At 39.8% G+C, this 20,773-nt stretch overlaps 2 protein-coding genes across 2 annotated transcripts; one reads left to right on the top strand and one right to left on the bottom strand.

Moving 5' to 3' along the window:
* The first annotated feature begins 772 nt into the window (after positions 1-772).
* JAM2 (junctional adhesion molecule 2) lies at positions 773-14,922 on the top strand. The gene is made up of 9 exons (XM_010135985.1): positions 773-821; positions 5,080-5,193; positions 6,397-6,549; positions 8,319-8,524; positions 9,953-10,055; positions 11,440-11,547; positions 12,490-12,505; positions 13,481-13,511; positions 14,667-14,922. The coding sequence occupies exons 2-9, from the start codon at positions 5,118-5,120 to the stop codon at positions 14,697-14,699; spliced, it is 726 nt and encodes a 241-aa protein (XP_010134287.1). The 5' UTR covers positions 773-821; positions 5,080-5,117; the 3' UTR covers positions 14,700-14,922.
* A 1,597-nt stretch (positions 14,923-16,519) lies between these two features.
* On the bottom strand, positions 16,520-20,420 carry ATP5J (ATP synthase, H+ transporting, mitochondrial Fo complex, subunit F6). The gene is made up of 3 exons (XM_010135973.1): positions 20,225-20,420; positions 18,860-18,984; positions 16,520-16,548 (listed from the first exon to the last, which is right to left on the bottom strand). The coding sequence occupies exons 1-3, from the start codon at positions 20,392-20,394 to the stop codon at positions 16,520-16,522; spliced, it is 324 nt and encodes a 107-aa protein (XP_010134275.1). The 5' UTR covers positions 20,395-20,420.
* Between the last annotated feature and the right edge of the window lie 353 nt (positions 20,421-20,773).

Below are 20,773 nucleotides of genomic sequence, written 5' to 3'. Positions count from 1 at the left end.
GCTGGAAAGAACTAGAAAATTATGGAAGGAAAGGGCTGTAGGAACAGTTTGGATGGAGAATTCCCTCTGTAGTGTCACTTGAACAGTAAAGAATGATTTTTAATCAAGAAGAAAACCATGATGGTGTATGGGACCAGTACTGTTTAATATCTTCATCAATGACATAGTGGGATTGCGTGCACCCTTAGCAAGGTTGCCAACACCACCAAGCTGAGTGATGCGGTTGCCGTGCCTGAGGGACAGAATGCCATCCAGAGAGATCTGGACAAGCTGGAGAAGTGGGCCTCTGTGAACCTCGTGAAGTTTAACAAGGCCAGGTGCAAGGTCCTACACGTGGATTAGGGCAGTTCAAAGCACAAATACAAGCTGAGTGATGAACAGATTGACAGTAGCCCTGCAAAGAAAGACTTGGGGGGTGAAAAACTGGACATAAGCCAGCAACATACACTCACAGCCCCAGAAGCCAATAGCATTCAGGGCTGCATCAAGAGATGTGTGATCATCAGGTTGAAGGAGGTCATTCTACCTCTTTACTGTGCTGTCATGAGACCCTAACTGGTGTACTGTGTTCAGCTCTGGGGCCCCCAAATGGCCAGCCCTGGTCAAGCTCTTAGTTCCATGCTCGCTTTAATAGACAATATCTAATCTGTCCAGTGTAAGGATATCTTGAAAATATTGCTTGTAGTTGCTGAGGCACATATGAAGTTACAAGTATTATTGCTGAATCATCTTTTTTTTTTCCTGTTCCCTTGCAGATCATAAAGCATCTGGAATTTCCATTGAAACGGATAACAAAAACGTAAAAGCAGAGGAGTTTAAGGGTACAGTATGGGCATTGCTGTGATTATTATTGTTATATACATAATATGTGCAAACTATGTATACAGAAGCTGTGGAGCTGTTAAGATTGTCTTCCTCTTTCCTGAGGTATCCTGCTGCTACTCTCTCCATTGACTCTTTGTGTAATCTTGGTCTTGTCCCTATTTTCTCTTACTTGATGTGGGGTTGGACTAGATGGTCCCCAGAGATCCTTTTCAACCTCACCATTCTGTGATTCTATAATACCAGACAGAGAAGCGAAGTACTAGAAAGAGAACAGCTGTAAGTCAGCTAATTGTCAGTGACGATAATTTAATGGCTATTTTTAATTATCAGTAACTGCAATGGATACTTCTATATGTCTATGTCATATGTAAAATGACGAACTACTTCCAACAGCATACTAGAGAAATTGAGGAGGCAGGGAGGAAAACCTGTTGTTTGCTTGGTAGATGAGAAAGGAATCCTAGAAGCATGTATATGAGGTTTGCGGGTTGGTTTGTTTTTTGCTTTTGGTTGGAGAGAGATGGGAATTTGGAAATTGGAAGAACTGTTTGCTGAGCTTTAAGCTTTATTCATCTGTTTGAAGTAATAATCAAATATTTGGAAGTCTCTCAAGCTGTCAGTTGGGCTCCTGTCACTTTTGGGGTAGAAAAACAATACATTTAGAGCTTATGACAGGCAAGAGTAGAGAGAAGCTCTTCAGGTAATATTAAAGCTTGATTAGGTTTTGTCTTTTTATATGATATATGGCTTGCGTTTTGTTCTTTTGTTTGTATGATAGGCTGAGATCAGTTTAACATAGCTCAGATACCATGCCAAGTCCTTTTTGAGTAGCAGCACCAAGAAAATGACAGGGGCTGATAGACATAGCTGTTCAACTGAATGCTGCTGGTTTGAAATGTTTTTTTTTTTTTTCCTCCTACAACTCCTGTTACTGTAGAGGAGGGCGGTCGGTTGCTGGAACAGGCTTCCCAGGGAAGTGGTCATGGCACCATTCCTATCGGTGTTCAAGGATTGTCTGGATGATGCCTTTAGTCATATGGTTTAGTTTTAGGTAGTCCTGCAAGGATCAGGGAGTTAAACTTCGTGTTCCTTGTGCTTCCCTTGAAGTACAACTTGAGATATTCGATGATTCTGTAACAAAATGATAGCCTCCAGACCAGATGTAAATGCAAATTAAACATTGTCCACACTTCTCCAATATCCAGAAGGTTTTTCCAGGCCTGGCAGACCCTGTGCTAATGCACAGCATCCTGTGGGCCGACCCGGAAAATACTTCTTGTTGACTCTCTTAGTATGCAAAAAAGCAGCAGAAGGGAAATATAACTAAGGAGGAGTTTATTATGTTGTCTCTGTTCTGCGTGCTTTTCTTTTCTTCCATTCCATTCCCTTTTTCCAAATAGGATTGGTGGGAGAACATCAATGCTAGCTTTTTCTGAAATGAATAAAATGTGGCATGCAAGAATGGGGCAGCTTATTCACGAAGGAGGTGACTTGTTCGGCTGAGAATATTTCAGCTGAGCTGTCTCTCTGTCAGCTGATATAGACTAGTTCGTGAGATTAGCCAACTGTCACAAGGTCAGTAGCAAAAGCAAGCCGAGCTTGAATGATGGTTTTTCTTTGTTAGAAGGATACAAAAACAAAATGGAAAGGAAACTTTATCAAATCTTAAGATTCAGGAAGCCTCCACCCATCCACTCAACCTGAAGTCAGGAACCTCGGACTTCCTGAGTGCAGTGTGTTTTTTTTTTGAAGCAGCCAGTGCATGTGTAACATGTTTCTGGCAAAGAATGCCCTCTTGCCTCATTTTTTTCTTTCAAGTCTGGACCTTTTTTTCCCCTCTGAGAGATCTGGCCGTTGGAAGCTTTTTGTTTCTCTGCACAGCAGACTTGGGAAGTCAGACTATAAAGGGTGAGTGGGTAGATCTGTTGGTGGTCTTAATTGCCCTTCAGTCTTGTTTGCCGAGACTGAAAACAAGGGTGCTGATTAATGCAGATTTACTGTAAAGTTTGAGCAGTAGATGACTGTCTTCTGAAAGCTAGACAGGCATTACCAAAACTGTAAAGGCTTTTGATCCTTGATACTCTGGCCTGTATTTGAAGATGAGCAGCCTAAAGGTGGCAAGATCAATATTTTATTTGTTTCTTTTACAGAAGTTCTTTGGAGTTTGTTATTGATAGATTTGGAGTCCGTCAAATATGTGGTTGGATTCTTTTCTCTGATGTTGTCTCCCAACAGTTCTTAATAATGCCTTAGGAGTTATTTACTGGGGGGGGTGTGGGGTGTGGAGTATGTCTCAGTATGCTGTTCTGTGGAGAATGGAACTACTAAAATACTGAGTTTGTCCCAATAACTCACCTCTACAGTTTGTCATGTCTTCTCTCCCTCATTAGCTCCCCCATAATAACTGTGGGCTTGTCCGTAGACCACAATTACTATGATACAAGCTACTTTTTAGTGACAGCGTAGCACAGCTCCTGCTGTGATGGAGGGAAAAGGAACAGTTGAACTCCCAGTATGACCTGTTCCTCATTAGGAGCTCTAATCTTTGGTTTTTTCCTACCCAGTTGCAGCAACTTTAGCAACAATCAGTAACTCTTGAAATACCAGCCTCTCTGTGAAATTTAGTTTGTTGATGCCTAGTATATGTAAGTCGAGGAAACTTGAGTGGGCAGACAGAAAGGTGAACAATTGCATGAATCTTCTTTTGTCAAGAACTCAAGAAAAATAAGAGGTAACCGGCAAGGGATGTTATAAGCAGCCTCTGCTGCCAGCAGCTCCCAGAGCCTGGGGTTTCCTCCTACCCAACTACTAGAGCCCAGCACAATGCAACTGGAGACCTGGGGGGGTCTTTGTCCCAGACCAGTGGACACACCCGATGCTTTCCTATTTGCAGGTTCAGCCAGTAGCAAGGCTGTGTGTGTGTCCCAGGGTTGCATTTGTGTGTGCGTGCACCCATAAATACACACACTTGTGACACTGGCACTGCCAGCTACACAGACCACCACAGATAAGGCACTGCCTTCACATGCCCACATATCACACTGCCTGGGCTTACATAAAGCATTCAGTATAGACAGCTGAGCCTCCTTCCTCCTCTTTGGCTGGTGGAGATTGAAGTCCAGTCATGCAAGCCCTCACACAGCACTCTATAGATTCACAAGCACATGTATGTTTTTTGATCCCCTGAGTACCAGCACAGCCCCTTTGCCCATCCACTAGCGTTGCCCAACTCACCAGCTCACCTAGCTTGAGGTTTGCTATACACACACCTCCAGGCACACCAGGTTTAGGGAAGATACAAACACTGCACACACACCACATACCCCCACTTCCAGAAGCCAGCACCACAAGTCCAGGGGTGCCTACACCCCAATTGTGATGACAGTTGCTAGCCCTAAATTGACTCAAGCCATGCTTCTCTGTCCCGATAGTTAGCACATCCAGGCATACATGCTTTGAGACTCACTAACACATGGTCCCAACACCTGTGGCTCCTCCAGCTACTGATGCAGAGACCCTCAGTCGCTTCAGTTGCCCACATCACAGTCTCATCACTTTGTCTGGGGAACTGATGGCCTTCGTTATCATGTCTAGAGGTCCCTGTCTGTCATGTTTGTGTCTCTGGTTTTGCTTGTTGCTGCCCCCTTTACGTATTTTTTGCATTGAAAAGGTCCATAATTGGAAAACCTTAATGAAGCAGACTCTCACCTTCCACGTGCCCTTACAATGAGCAATGTGAAATTGTAACTAAATACGTAAGTTACTTAGAATATTTAATCATCTTACAGGTTTGTTTTCCATCTGCGTAAAGTTATGCATTTAAACAGTTAAGCTGCTGATACTGATTTCAGAATGGTAATTCACAAAATATTGTTGACAACAGGGTCAGAGTCCTTTTTTAATGGTGGTCTGCTCACTGATGAAAATGGTTAAAGCTAAAATGAGAGTAGTAATACAGATTCTGTGCCCATCCACATGGCCAGATCTAGTCCCCAACATTGAAGTTTGATGCAAAGGCCACGAAAGAATGGGAAAGTTAGTAGTTTCTGTTTTCCCATTGTGTAAATCTGGAAAAGGTCTGATGGCATCACTTTGAGAAGTAGATCTGGCCCTTGTTGACTGCTCAAATTCTTTTGAAAGGGGAATATTAATTTCATGGAGCCTGAATGTGTACCAAACACAATGGTGAAGTCTCTAATTTTCCCTTTGGCATTTTTTTGTTTTGATTTTGGTTTTGTTTTTTTTTCCCTCTAGAGGCAATTCTTAGCTGCAAGCACAAATTTTCAAAAGGAATGAGCTTAAGAATAGAATGGAAAAAAATCCAGTCTCAAGGAGTCTCATTTGTCTACTACAAGGGTGAATTTACAGGTAGGTACAGAACTACAAACTTAGACTGCTGGCTTAACATGTCATTTTCTAGCCTAGATACTGAATCTTTCTTGGGGAATAGCATTTTAAAATGACTGGAAGAAAATGCTCTTAACTTTCCATAAGGATAGCTGTCTTTTTGAGGAAAAGAATTTTTTCCCTGGGTAAAAAAAAAGCATTTCTTAATAAAATTATCAATGATTAGTTAACTTCTTAATAAAGTTAAATATAATAAAAGTCAAGACTAAGAAAATTGGCACTACACATTCCCTGACGTTTTTAAAAAACGAAATTACATTCAGATATAAATTCCTCCAAACTACTGTGAACTCTATAGTCCTGTCTTACAAAGAGTTTTCTGAAGCCTCCTGAAAGCTGGAGGCCTAGATATGAATAATGCAGCAATTTTTATATACATAAAATATAAAGTCAGCTGTATATTTTAAATTATTCGTATTCTTTTCAGAAGTGGAATTTCTGTTTATATGTTCTGAAAAGAACTCTACCTCTGCTTTGTGTTGAAGAAAATACAGGTCTCTGGTACCTCGTACACAATAAAAGAAGGTTGACAATTAAAATAAAAGCAAAGCAATTTTGTTAGTTTGTAGACCTTGCAAGATGTGCTGGTCTTGTTGACAAACTTAGTTTTTTCTGCATATATTTAGAGAAACTGGAATTCATGGTTCTGTGTGTGCATATAACTTTAATGTCATAACAAGCTGCAGAATGAAAAAAAACCTCTTTGTAGGAACTGTGATGGCAGTATCTTTGCTAAACCCATCAAGTTTTTGCCAAGTTAAAATGTCAAATATTTTGCTGAGGTCTCACTCACAATTCTTTCTCTAAGGTAACTGACTTAGTGATTGTCATCCCTTTAGAAGAGAACGATGTCTTTTTGTCACCTGACCACTGCTATACATTTTTTCTTTAAATATCTGCAGAAAAAAAGCATTTAATCTTCAAGCTAAAAAATGTATGACAAATGTAGGTTTTTTGAACTGGGGGGATTTTTTTTTTACTAAACAGTAAGACCCTTCCTTGCCTGTCTCAGAGGGATTACAAACTGCTTCTTGGTGATAGATAACTAACACTGAACAGATGAGCAATAGTTCATAAAAGGTATGTGATTTCAGTTTGAGCCAATGAGTCATAGACATTTGCTTTCAGCAAAGAGCAGAAACCTTCGTCTGTTCTCCCTTAAAGGTGATCTTCGAGGCCGAGCAGAGATGCTGAACACAGGAATCCGTATTAGAAACGTGACTAGAAAGGATTCTGGGACCTACCGCTGTGAAATCAGTGCAAAAAGTGAAGAGGGGCAACACCTTGGAGAAGCTACTATTACTCTCACAGTATTGGGTACAAACTTTTATTACTTAGGCTTCTGTAAAGAAATCAAGTGACGGCAAGGGGTGTTGAAGGTAGGGTTGTCCATGTGGTGTGTGGCTGCTGGGTCGTCTTTGGGCTAAGTTTATAAACGCACATGCTCATTCTACAACATACTTCACAAAAGAGCTTTGCAAAATGCACACTTGCGTTAAAAAGGAATACAAGTAGGGTTTCAGTTCTCAAAACCTAGCAAGTGTGCCCATTTGTGTGATGGTGAAACTTCCATTCCTACTAAAACTGAAATCACTCAGTGGCTGAGAATCGGGGTAAGCTGATCATGGTGTTTGGCACGGGAAAGTCAGCATCTGTCAACATTTATCAAATATTCCGAAGCAGCAGTTCTTTCCAATATGCTACAGTCTCCTGGTGTTTTTGGAAGGAGAAACTGCTGCAGTGTCTGCGCAATGCCAGCCAGTGACCTAGCAATCTATGGACTTTATTTACAGGAGAGAGGGTGTTAGTTTTGGGGGGGGGTGGTTGTTCTCTGTGGTTTTTTAGTTTGTTTCCTTTCCCAGTTGGGGAGAGAAGAGAAAAATGAATACTGAGCACATTCTCTTACATTGTTCCTGGTGTTTTTCCCAATGGATGAGAGGAAGAGGTTGGTAGTTTTCTTCTTTTTCTCCATATAGGGAGAAAAGAAAATACTTGGTTTTGTAGTTTCTATATTGTTTATTTTCTATACAAAAATAATTTCTTTTAAAATTATAAAGCCTCAGAGTTCTTCATAAAGGATGATAAATTCATGAACTTCTGATTAGCTCCAACAGTGAGGTAGCCCCACTCATTCCCTCTTTCTTCCACTCTCTCAACAGCTTTCCTCTTTTAAACGTGGCTTCATAATTTAAAGTTGAGGTCTTATATCAAAGGGGAGGAGTGTGTGCATGCGTGTGTTGCGCACAAAACTTTTTCAAAGTTAATGTGAATTAGTATTTCACTTGGTTTTCTTTATTTTTGCTTTTTATTTTAAAATCAGACAAGAAAAAACTATGAATACTCTTTAAGGTGTCACTCGTGCTTTTAGTGTTCCATGCGTACCTCTTCACCCTTAATTTTCTTCTACATAGCTTCAAATTACCAGAAAAAGAAATTAAGTTCTTTTCTGTTCACGTAATAAAAATTGGAAAAGAGACATTCATCTTTGTGGCAGAAGGAATGATCAGTGCTTCTGCATCTATGTGTGGTAATGTTTGGTTTTAATTTAAACTGAAATTTAGTAGCCAATTGTTTTCAATCCCCAGCCTGGGATTTACGCAATGGCTATGATGATGGCCAATCTTTCTGACAATCATTTTTCAAGAACCAGTTAACTTCTTTTAATACAAAATCTTTTTCCTCTTCCTCACTTCTGTTTTTAAAAACTAGGGCATAGAAGGGGGAAATCACTGGACTACAGATTCCCAGAGTTATCCCTCCTCTGTCTGTGAGCAAGAGGCCCCATACAAGAAATGAGGTGAAACAAACTCTCTGTGGTTGGATGAGAGTGTATAGATTGGAGACAGGATGACACAGTATCCTGTGGCTGGGAGCAAGCCTCTTCCATTTTTAGCAACTCGCAGATTTTATTGTGCTCTCCAGTAGCAGGGCTCTGCCTTCAACCCCTTCTCCAGCACCTCATTTCGTTAACATGGTGATTTCTAAGCACGTACACAAGTGCTCACCTCCTCACCAATGACTGTCAAACTGTTGTCATATAAGCAATACTGACAAGGCTGTGTAACAAGTGTAATTTCACTGTCCAGTTGCTCCGACTACTCCAGTATGTGAGGTCCCCAGCTCCGCAATGACGGGAACAGTAGTGGAACTGAGCTGTAAGGAGACTGAGGGGTCTCCTCCGTCTGAGTACCGGTGGTACAAGAATGGTGTTGCCTTGCTGGAAAAGACAGGAACAGGCAGTGCTAGAACAGCAAACATAACTTACACCATGAATAAAAAGTCTGGCACTCTGGTAAGTGTAATAACCAACTCTGTCATAACCAGCCATCAAGAAGACCAAATTTGTTGTTTGGTGATGCACAGGGTTCTTAATCCAAAAATGCCAAAGGTCTTTGTTGGAGGTCAATGTCATGAAGAAATATGAGCTAACATGTAGAAGGTGGTTTCTGCCTCAGAGCAAGGACAAGCCCTAGACGTTGAGTGATACAGACAAATTGAATGAGTTGCAAGGCTGCAGTAATGATAAATGAGCAGAATCTAGAAAATACATGACAAATTTCACCTTGTCAGTTAGGTAAGTAGTGCCAGGTGAGAATGATCTCTCAGTATGTTAACAGTTATACCTGATAGCACCTTATAATCTGAATTAGTAACTTCAGTGGGAGCACTGCAGCACTAGAGCAGTCCAGAACCTGTTCAATCCAGTGGCATTTATGAGTTCCAGTCCAGTACTTGGGAGATCAGTGGGAATGAGTTGGGGCTGTAAGTAAGCTTAGTGGTTTTTTTGGTTTAGTTCTAGGTTTTGTGGTAGTTTTTTTTCCCTCAGAACTGGCCATATCTCTCTAATCCCTCCCCCATTAGCTGATCCTTCTAAAAAAATTGATATATACTACTTAGGAGGCATTGTCAGGTGAGATTTTTCAGAAGAGTTGTTCTAGGACCACCCTACTTTTGTGGATGATCAAACATGGAAACTGGAATGTGACTAAGTATTCAGAGGTGCTGTGTGGATCTTTCAGCACACTGGAAATTAGGTGGACTACTCCAAATTAGCAATTTAGGAAAATCCTAAAGTATGGGATATATTAAAGGGAAAAAATTCTAATGATTAAAAATAAATAAATATACAGAGAAACACTGGAATCGACATGAGGTCTTGCTTCCTCATTTTCGTTTTTACAGTAATAACATTTGATAAATAATGCAGTTTAGCATTTCTCCATTAGAGTAAGAGAGAAAGTATAATTTCAGGGAGGGGGGGTGAGAGAGCAGAGGGCAGGGCAAAACCCACAGACTTTCTGTGGTAAATGGTTTTTCTGGTTTTTTTAATATAATTTTTATTGTTGTTTTAGTAAAATGAACAACTGTTCTGACTTCAGGGATTCTGAAATTATAATGTATGTAAGAAAATGCATTTTATTGGAAAGTACTGATCCACTGAAAAAGAATCTCCCTGTAGACATACTCCGTGTAGTTAAAATATCCATTTAAAAAGACCTTCTTAGACCAGAAGCTGAAGTTAAGAACCAGGGAATGTGACTAAGGAGGTGAATTGTGAGGTTGAACTGGACCAGAATTTCTCTCTTTTGGGTGGTTTTGGTTTGGGCTGGGTTTTTTGGTTTAAACAAGCAAACCCTGTTGACATGTTAATTTCTATCCCACTGGAAATTCTGAATTTTTTTTTCCATTCTGACAGTGGTTTTGGACTCTCTCTTAACAGCTGTTTAACACCGTTACAAAGAATGACACTGGGGAGTATTTCTGTGAAGCCTCCAATGGGATTGGATTACCCCAGAAATGCTCAGTGAAGCGAATGCAAGTCGGTACGTGTCAAAGAAGGGCAGAAAACAGTCTTGCAATTAGGAATTACTTTACTGCATGATGCAATACTAACAATAATGTAATTGAACATGCAATGATTTTATTGCATGATGAAAAACTAAGACCAGATTGAATTGCATTATTTGTTTCATTATAGCATTTTGGGGGAGGAATATTAATAATATGAATTCCTTATATGTAGGTGCTGTGGCTACTTAAAGCATTCCTTTCTTACAGCACAAATGTTATCTCACAGAACTGCATTTCACAGAAAAATAGATAGTTTAGTACCTTAAAATTATTGCAATAGCCAGCCTTTAGTTTGCTAAACACCGAACTTCACAGAACAGCAGTATCCATGTGAGATCCTTAATGTTTCACAATGCTTTTGTATACAACATAATGTGCCTGTCCACTGGGTTATTTTCTTCATGAAAAGCTTCCCTTTTGAGGTGCATTCATGTGAGATCTTAATGTAACATCAGAAGTTTAACTGAATGACTCGTTTATACCTGCCAGAGGAACAGCGAAGAAGTCAGTGTATCTTAAAAAATAAAATCCTGCTGCCTGTTTCTTTTCATGTCCAAGTATTCCATAAAGCAGTTGTCTGGCACTTTCTCAGAACGTAGCTGAAAATCACTGTATTTTAACGCTTTTAATGCATTCCTGGTTGATTATGAGCAATTGTTCCACAAGCTGCCAAGATAAAATCCCTCTGTTGTGGAAATACTCACCAAAGCTCTAAATCGCTATTAACCAATGCACAAAACTGCGTAGGTTTGGGGGTAAAATTCTCAACCGTTTGTCCACGTATGCTTAAAGTTGGGATCCAAAAAGTAATTGGGCATAAACAAAAACCTATGAAAATGATTCTGCTTGTTGATGTTTTTCGGATGATTGTCTGAAGCTCTTTGTGAATATATCAGCAAATGGGCATGAGTCATCACCTTCAGAATAAAAATGGCTAGATGGTTCAGTAGCCCAGTGTAGAGTTTAACTTTAGGTATCTGGGCTGAAATATTTGTTGGCCTTTACTGTGTTGGATTGTAAATGCCTTGCTGTTGAAAAATAAAAAAGCACTGCATTTTAAATAACTCTCCTGAAATGCTCTTCAGGACTGGGACCTGAAGAAATTGCCTTCAGCTGTTTCAGTTATTTTAGGCAAGCTAGCTACATCAAAACACCTGTTTTAATGTGGCTGTGATTACAGTAGTGCTTTTGGGCTGCTTATCTACATTTAAGCTTTGCTAATTAACGTACACCAAAGCTTGGGCCAAAGACCACCTGTAGATACAAAAGGTGCCTGTAGTAATTAGGGAATGGAAATTTCCAGCCATTGGAAATGTTTACAGCTTACAACATTGGACTTATGTTTTATAATTCCAGATGACCTTAATGTAAGTGGTATCATCGCTGCTGTAGTATTTGTGGCTCTGGTAATGGCATTGTGTGGCCTTGGAGTATTTTATGCCCAAAAAAAGGGCTACTTTACAAGTAAGTAACATAAAATCACTCCTTCCTTGTGTCAAAAACAAAATCCGTACTTCTGCTGACTGTAACACATCCTCCTTTTCATGAAGACACTAAATTCATGGTACTAAAGCTAAAGAGCATTAAAACAGCAACTTTTTTTGTGCAGCCATTTTTATTCTGCCAACCTCTACCATAAAAGATACTTGAGGAATGACTTGGAGATGTTTGTACGGTTGCATAAGGCTACCAAACAGCAATCTAGGGAAAGCAATGAGCTGAACCCTGATTCCTGGAGCCTTTCTGCTCTAGTTTCGAGAGGGAATGGCAAAGGAAGGCAAAAACAACAACAAAACAAAAAAACCACAACAAAAACAAAACAAAAAACCCCCATGCAAGTTCACTTCTAGTCTAAAGGGTCCGAGCGGCTGAGGTCTGACGAAGGGGAAACTAAATTAACTGGCTCCCTCTTCTGGGTCGTGGAGAAAGTTCACTTTTGAGGATTGCTGCAAAAAGCTCGACACCGAGCAACCCTCTGCGTAGCGTTTACACCAGTGCCGGTAGAGTTCAGCACGGCAAGGAGGGATGCCGCGTGTCGGGGTCGGAGAAGATCCGCTGCCTGAAAGCAACAGGCTAACGGACCTGCTGTTAGAGTTCCTGTTCACGTGAACGTTCATTTACCTTTGAAAGCAGGCTCATCTTTTTCTGTTTAAACCCACTACACCAAAAAGAGACATTTGGTTCAGAAACTTCTAGAAATTGAAGAGCTGAATAAGCTATCAGTAACTATTTTCAAGAATTTTTAATCAGCTAAGGAAACTGCTCCTGTACTAATTCGACATTTGGTTCAGAAACTTCTAGAAATTGAAGAGCTGAATAAGCTATCAGTAACTATTTTCAAGAATTTTTAATCAGCTAAGGAAACTGCTCCTGTACTAATTCTTTTTTTTTTTTTTTTTTTTCCAGAGGACAGCTCTTCCCAGTAAGTATCTTGATGCAAGTAGTACACAAATCACTGCAAACTTCATTTACATTTCTGATGATTTAGTAACTAATGATTGTTTAGGGCCTTTCTCACATGATTCTCGTACAGTGGCTTTTTTTGAATACGGAAATAAGCCTGATCGTACTCACCAGCTGGTTTCCTTACTAGAACCAGTGTGCCAATCAGAAAATTAATTAAGCATTATTACTGTGATAAATGTGCAGAGATACATTTTTTTTTTTTTTTTTTTTTTTTTTTTTTTTTTTTTTTTTTTTTTTTTTTTTTTTTTTTACATAGCTGTGGTTTACACCCCTGAGTCAGCTACAGGCATGCATTTGTCTCCTCTTCAAATTAGACAGAAGGTGATCAGAACCAAATTGAACTGTCGTCATATCCATGTCTGCAGATTATTTCAGAAAATGTTTTGTAAAAATATGACTGGTGGAAACTTTCTGAAGGTGTCTGGTCTACTCCTTTGATATGGATTTATTTCATGCACTTAAATTTCTTAGTAGCAAGTCAGAATTCCTCAAGCAATTTTGGTGCTCCCACACAAGGCTAAAATCATGTGCTTCATTGGAGGCTGGCTTCCAGTTTTATTTATTTTGTTTTAAAATTTTATCTTAGGACTTCTAAGTAGGAGCCAGTTAAAAAAGGGATTAATGTACTAAAGAGAATTACAAATATTACTTTAAAATACTGTGTAATTTATACTGGCCATGAACCAGACAAAAAGCATAACGGGAAGACTTGAAAAGACAAGCTAGGGCAGGTAATTTGAGAGTGGTTTGTGAGATAACGACAGCTATCAAAAAGCATTCAATTGATTTGTTGTAACTTTTTTCTAAGAAGGGGGGAAAAACCCTAAGGAGTGCTGGAAAACAGGAAAAATAAGTAAGGTTTTCAAAGGGTTAAAACCAACACCAGAAAAGTCACTATTTAATCTAAGTTCCCTCCCTGTTCTGTTAACAGAAAGAACAACTATCAATCTACGAGTGAAAAGGCAAGTATTTTGCATTCAGTAGTGTTTAAAAAGTCTTAGATGTCTTCAAAATTCCTTAGATCAGTGATGGGTTTGCACATGTATACACCCCCCCCACACCCACCAGACTCTACATGCCACCAGTGCCTCGAGATACCTTATCTCCATTTGCATTCATAGCTATTACTCAGGCTCAAGTAACATACAGCTGCAGCACCTTGCTCTCTACTTAGTCATCTTATTCTTTACCACAGTAACCAGATTTTTACCTGGTTCTTTTACCTACTTCTTCCTACACTTCCCTATTCTGTTAGCTTCTTTCCCTCTTTTTCTTTCCCATTTTCATGATTATTTCCCTCTATCAGATAAACTGAAGAGGTAGCACCCTTACTATGTGGCAATACCATGTCTATACTGTGCACTTAATGATGCCATTTTTTTGTGAAGGCTTCCACATCACCTTGCTTCTACATATCAGCTAAGTGAGGAAACTAACTCAGGACACAGTCTAAAGCAGCAGTGAGAGAAATATTGGGCCTTTAATTCCTCTAGGAGTAATGTGGGTCAAAAGGCTTGACTAAATATGGAAGCTAAACTCAGTATTTTTCCTCATTCTTCATTGATGGGGCTCTCAGGCTTTAACTGCATGTACATTGCTCCAGCTGTTCAGATTGGTGCAAAACAATGGAGCTCCAACTAAAGCTTCAACTAGGAGCAACTTAATTTCACTATCTATAGTTTAAGGCTACATTAGCAGCATTAAAAGCTTGCTGACCACCACCCATTTCTTTAATCAAAACAGAATATACTAATTAGCCTAATCTTATTCCTTCACCTAGTACGTATATAAGAAACTTAAGGAGTTCAACTACCTGGTGCTGTGACTGGGAAGGAACAGACTTTGAAGAGCCCATGGTATCTGTTTATCGGTATTAATGCACTTCCAAATCAGACAGAGTGATACTTGTACTTTTTAATAGCTTATTACTTCTGTTCTGTGTAGCAGTGCATCCTGTAGGCTTCCTGTTTCAGAAATGGGTAGTTATTAACGAACAGTTCTTCAAGCATGCTGCTTTTCAATCTCAAGGCCTCTGTTTCTTCTGAAGTGTACACTAAATGTTAATCTGGTTAAAATCTTTGAACTATTACTTATGTAACATTGTTTGCTTCATTTAGGATTTCAAGCATACCAAGTCCTTTGTTATTTAGAAGATTTCAGCCTCTGTGAGGGACATCGAATGACTACTTGTTATACAAAAGTATCAAAGGGATCTTTTGACCTCTACTGTGTAAATATTGTTTCCACCTACGTGCTGAAAATACAAACTGCCCATGTTTAGATCTAGTCTACCTGTCTGCAATTGCTTTTTTCAAAAAAAAAAAACACAAAAAACCTTAGAACTAAATTGAATATACAAGTCAATTTATGTGACAACTTCTCACTTTGTTCATGTTGTCCTGGTGGACAAGCTCAGTATGAGTGAACTGTGTGCTGCAGCGGCAAAGAAAACCAAGAGGATGCTGGGTTGTGTCAACAAGGGCATCACCAGCAGATAAAAGTCATTATCACACTCTACTCAGCACTTGTCAGGCCACATCTGGGTGTTCAGTCCCCATTATACAGAAAAGATGTGGACAGGCTGGAGAGGGTCCAGAGAAGGTTCACAAAGATGATCAAAGGACTGGGAGGCTGCCATATGAGGAAAGGCTGACTGAACTGGTTTGTTCAGCCTTGAGAAAAGACGGTTTAGCAGAGACCTTATCACCATGTTCCAGTATTTAAAAGGTGGTTACAAAGACGATAGGGACTCCCTTTCTACAAGGAGTCACACAGAAAAGACGAGGGGTAATGGGTACAAATTACTTCTGGGGAGATTCTGATTGGGCACGAGGAAAATTTTTCACAGCAAGAACCATCAGCCATTGGAGTAATCTCCCCAGGGAAATGCTGGATTCCCCAACATTGGACACTTTAAGCTTCAGCTGGACAAGGTGCTGGGCCATCTTGTCCCGACTGTGCTTTTGCCAAGAAAGGTTGGACCAGATGACAGCTGGGGTCCCTTCCAACCTGGTATTCTGTGTATTCTATGTACGCATGCAGCAATACAGAATTCACTCTCACAGCTTGGAACAGTCTATTCAAGTAACTTTCACAGGTGATCTTGCTAGCTCTACTTCTACTACTTATATCTCTACCACTGTCAAAGGCTCAAGCTCTCCTGCAACTCTGACTTACTCTGACCTGGCATTGTATTACACGTGCCAAAGCCATCTATAAGCGCGTAAGTAGTCGTGCAGACTTAAACTCACTATCCTGACAGAATAAAGCCTCCTGTAACTGAGGTTCACACAGTGTTTTATTGTCTTACATAATATACCTACAGCTTCTCTTCCACAAGGAAGTATGTCCTTGTCTCTCTGTAGACTGCATATGTAATTTCATTCTGAAGAAAAATCAAGCCAGTACAACTCAAGCTGTAGTATCTGGACCCTAACTGCTGAAGTGTCACAAATAAATAGTTCCTCAGACCATCAAGTGTTCGTGTCAATAGTTCAGTTACTGAAATGTAAATCTCACCACCTCATTAACAGGTTTCAGTTGTTTCAGCAAGAAACACTTATGTGTTCATTGATGCAATGTAAAATTAGTGTATTTGTGCCTGTGCTTTTCGCTGTGTAGCAAAGCTACCATATGGCTTTGCTAAAAGTTTAGGCTCTTTTTTTTTTTCCTGCAGAAGATTTTTGGATGTGACAAACTCAGAAAAACAAGCAGTTCCTTCTTGGCGTATCACTATTGGAGTGATATCTCAGCACTAAAATGTAGCTTGTCAAAGGAGTTTTGCAGTTAACGTTGAGAAACTACTTGGATGCCTCAGTCACAGAGTTGACACTCATGCTCACCATACTGTTAAGAACTTATTCACGCTTCTGAAATCAAACTGAAACACTGCATTTATTAAGATACAACTGGTGCCACATTCAGCAACTCCATTGATGTATGCTGCTAACTGTTGTACGACCTGCAGAGATCACTTTGGAGTCTCCTCAAAGCTGGGCTCTAAAGGAAGAAGGGAAGAGAGAAAAGTTGTGTTAGTCCCTTTTTATTCCAGCCTTGAACACCACAACTCATCTGTAATTCAAAGAAAACATGAACATTAATTTGGTAAGCTAAAGGAAGCTCTTGTACAGTGCAGTCTACAGCACCACTCTGTTTCTATCAGGGTATGATTGGATGTGGGCAACACTAAAGAATAAACTATGCTGGAGACAAGTCTTTAGCACCTTAGAGGAGTTACGCATGAGGTTTTAGGCAGACATGCACCTTAGTAACATTCTGCCAAAGCAGCTTTTAGTAACACCGGGGATAGGAGATTAGTCAGCAGAGAAACTGAAGAAGTCAACCAGAACATTACTGGACATGACACTAATATTTCCAACATAGCTTTGACAAAGAGCAAGTAACCGAGCTCTTCTTTCCTCTTGAGTACTGTCTTATAGCTGATTAACAGAATGGAGAGCACAATTTCAACTCTGCTCAGCAAAAGATACTCTCCACATACAAACAATGAGGAAGGAGTTCTTGATGTCAGAGGTACAAACACGGAAGGGTTAGGGCTTTTGACTGGTGGGCTCTTAATGCTTGTTCTTGCTACGAAGAGTCTGAGAGGTAAGGCTCAGCTTACAGTAGTATTTGCTATAACAAAAATTAATTTTCTACCCACACAGCCACTTAATTTTGAGAATCTGTTGAAATGAGATTAAGGATAGGCAATATGGTACAGGAACAGAGTCTCCTCCACTTTGTTTTGTTCCTGTGGTCACACCAATTCTCTTTCATTACAAAAACCCAGTCCAAATCTTTAGTATATATTGTTTCACAAGTTACATAGAAATAAAACTGAATATGAAGAAACCACATCTCTAAAACTGGGGGGAAAAGAAACACCAGAGATTCTAGTCTACAGATGCTCTGTTTTATTTTGCACCAGTAACAATCTGACTCTCAATTCTTCCTTAATCAAACCAAAATACTACCAAAACCCAAAACATTTTAAGGTGTGTTCCCAGTCTAAATTAGAATTTCCAGTTAGTCTAATCAGAATCTAAAGACTAATCTAAAGAGTTAGTATTTTAATTATTTTATATTTGTATCCCAAGAAATTCCTGTCTGAATTTACACGAATGCAGGGTGCCCTGTCTTGACTGACTATGATCGTTTGACCTTGGCTGACTGCCAGGTGCCCACACCAAGCCTCCCACTCTCTTGGTCTTTCTATCCCTCCTTCCACTGGAGGGTTGAGAATAGAGATGGCATTTTTTAACCTTTTTAAAAATATACTGTCACGGAGGTACCACCAGCATCTCGGACTGGCTCAGCTATGTCCTGCAGTGGGTCCATTTTCAGGCCAGATGGAACTGGCTCTGTCTGATGTGTGGACACCACCTGGCCTCTTGTGATAGAGGCCACCCTTGCAGCCCTCTGCTACCAAAACCTTGCAATGTAAACCAAATACACGAGCACGTTCAAAAGATTGCTGAATCCCAGCTACCAATAAGAAAGACAGCTTACCCCCCGCAAATCCTGACTTTAGCTAAAACATTGCTTGTAAGCAATGAAGACTTCGAGCTGTGCTTAAATGAGCAAGAAAAAGCAACAAAGATCTGTAGAAATGAGCCTGTCCACACAATAATTAAGTTGCCTTTATGTCCTAAGGCAGACAGAGGCTGTGCATTCCTTTGCATTCTTGTCATGAGCATTCTTCCTGTCAGTCTGTCTGGGTAGTATGAAAACATGCTAACACAAACTCAAAGTTAGACAGAATTCATATCCAAATAACTGAAGAAAAAGGTCTAATATAATTTAGTCGTGAACTAATCGTAAGTAACAAAGTAAAGTAAGTTCTATATTAATTTTCTGAAACCACCAACTTCCCAGATAAGCTTACAAAATTTACAGATTGCAGTTTGGATGACACAGACAACTGGTTTTCAAATCATAGTCTGCTGATCTCTTTGGGAGGATGAGAATAAAAACAAAAACCAACAACACAACATCAGCTCCTGGGCTATTTCTACTTGGGCTATTTCTTTAGGCTCTGTGAAGGGTAATTAACATAGCCTGATCTGGCTGCAGCTTTTGTTAAGAAGCAGTACAAGCAAGTCCACGTGTCTACAGGAAGAGGCAAATAATCAAAAAAAGGAGTCAGATGGATTCAGGTGTGAACTGTGTGAAAGTAAGGAGATTCACCAGGGGCACCTTACGTGAAATTAATGGTCCAAATAAAAACTAAATGGGAATTAATGAAGAAAACCAGTCAGTGAACGTGTCCTTACTTGCAATTACAAATTCAGCAAGACAGTTTACTCACCCTCAAATTTAAATTCTGGAAACTTGGTTAGATCTCCCTCTCCATATGCCCGCTGAAGTCTAGCAATAGAGTCATTCATGTCTTTCTGAAATTCAGGGCCTGCATCAACAGGCCCTCCAGCTTGCCTGAAAAGCATTAAAAATTCTGATTAACAGTTCCGTTCTGAAATTTCATATGGAAGTTCTATATTTTCATGTCCATTTATGACTTAAAAACCTTTCTGACAACCAATTAAAACAAACCATTTAGAATTTTTTCCAACACTTGAGATATGAAGCACCTTTGGGCATACTTACCTCACACATAAATGAGGTTCTCAGGGTAAAGGACAGGCTTTCTACTATCATTGATGAAAATCCAAGCTACCAAGAGGTAGCCTTCTGAGACATAAAACCACACCACATATCCAGGCTTTGAGGGCACTTAGTTTCACTTGCTCCAGGTGTGATTTCCTAAAAAAATTGTCATTTCTACCTCTGCTACTTCTGAATTAGTGACGTGGTTAGTACAACTTAACTGTTCTTGCAAAGAGAGCATGTTTTGAATACTAAACAAGCAAAAAAATCCAAACCCCTGCATTCATATAAATTCAGACAGGAATTTCTTCGGATATAAATATAAAATAATTGAAATAGTAACTCTTTAGATTACCAGTACTCAGCTGTACCAACACAAGTATTATTTACAAGTGGTAGAGCCACCAAAAATATGGCTGCCTACACAGGCTAGTTTGTAGGCATTGTGGAAATACACATCTTCCTCCAGAACTAAAAAGTGGCTTATTTCCTTCCCTAGAATAATTTGTAAGAATAAACTCAACAGAATTACTACAGTTTTAGTTACCTATTAGGTAGTTTATTCAAATATTACAAGAATCTAAGATTCTACTTGAATGAACTGCTTACTACCTTACAACGTTTAATGAATCAGCCTCACAGTTCCATTAGTTCTCAGTTGCTTCTGAAGCCTATTTCTATTTGGCTTCTAGAAACAAGACCAAAGAATAGCCATTTTCTCCAGATTAAAAAAAAAAAAAAAAGGAACTTTTTCTATTTCAGAGCACACAGATGGGTAGAAATTAACATACTGGTGTGTGAATTCACCTGGTTTGAATAAAGTTCTTTAACCCCCCCCAAGAAGAATAACATCAGCTTTACTCTTTTTTTAAAGGGAAAAAAGAGCCGTTTTCTGTCAGATATGCAGGAACAAGCCTTCTCACTTGTGACACTGTCAATAAGTGTTTCAGGAAAGCATACCTTAAGTATTTAGAGATCAACCTACAAAGTTAGCATATTTTGGCATTTGTCAAAATCAGCTTTCCCCCCCTCTTTTGCCATCGGCCTTAAAGTAAAGTCCTTTACTTACTTGCTCTTTGTGTTGTATTCTCTTATCTTGTCCAAGAAGAGCTTCTGAACTGGATCAAGCTCCTTCGTCTTATTAAAGACAATAGCAGAAAGCCCTATGTTTCTGCGCAAGTGAATGGAAATGGCAGAGCGGAAAATGGAAGAGAGTCGCAGAATCTGATGCAGAATCATGATGGCACTAACGTTTTAGCTAAAAAAAGAGAAAAGCCAAAACAGAAACACAGAACTAGTTAGCTCTTTCTGCAATGTAAATAAACGCACAAAGCAGCAAAATAATTAATAGACGAGCTTTAACCCAGCAAGAATATCTAAACCAGCGGGCGGTCTGAGGAGAAAACAGGGGCACCCGCGGACCTGGGGAGCACCGTGCCACCGAGGACGCTGCTCGGAGCCGCGCCCCGTCCAGATGCGCACTGCGACCGACTTTGCTGGCACCGCCGCCGAGACAAGTGGGGACTTTCAGGTTCTGCCTTGTTTAAAGAAAAAATAACAATCTTAACCCAGCAGCAGCATCGGCCGCTGGCCCTATCGTTCCCCCCCACCCCCCACC

This window comes from Buceros rhinoceros, unplaced genomic scaffold, assembly GCF_000710305.1.
Source record: "Buceros rhinoceros silvestris isolate BGI_N320 unplaced genomic scaffold, ASM71030v1 scaffold2420, whole genome shotgun sequence".
Taxonomy (NCBI): Eukaryota; Metazoa; Chordata; class Aves; order Bucerotiformes; family Bucerotidae; genus Buceros; species Buceros rhinoceros.
The sequence above is the reverse complement of the archived record's forward strand: the minus strand, read 5'-3'. Positions and strand labels throughout refer to the sequence as shown.

What these genes read in the sequence shown, in the direction of transcription:
- ATP5J (XM_010135973.1), bottom strand. Translation starts at nt 20,394, where the DNA reads ATGATTCTGCATCAGATTCTGCGACTCTCTTCCATTTTCCGCTCTGCC. An exon ending in GAATACAACACAAAGAGCAA is followed by an intron (nt 18,985 to 20,224) that starts GTAAGTAAAGGA and finishes AATGCTTTTCAG; the next exon opens with GCAAGCTGGAGGGCCTGTTG. An exon ending in TCCAGAATTTAAATTTGAGG is followed by an intron (nt 16,549 to 18,859) that starts GTGAGTAAACTG and finishes TTCTTCCTTTAG; the next exon opens with AGCCCAGCTTTGAGGAGACT.
- JAM2 (XM_010135985.1), top strand. Translation starts at nt 5,118, where the DNA reads ATGAGCTTAAGAATAGAATGGAAAAAAATCCAGTCTCAAGGAGTCTCA. An exon ending in CTACAAGGGTGAATTTACAG is followed by an intron (nt 5,194 to 6,396) that starts GTAGGTACAGAA and finishes TCTCCCTTAAAG; the next exon opens with GTGATCTTCGAGGCCGAGCA. An exon ending in ATCAATCTACGAGTGAAAAG is followed by an intron (nt 13,512 to 14,666) that starts GCAAGTATTTTG and finishes TGCTTCATTTAG; the next exon opens with GATTTCAAGCATACCAAGTC.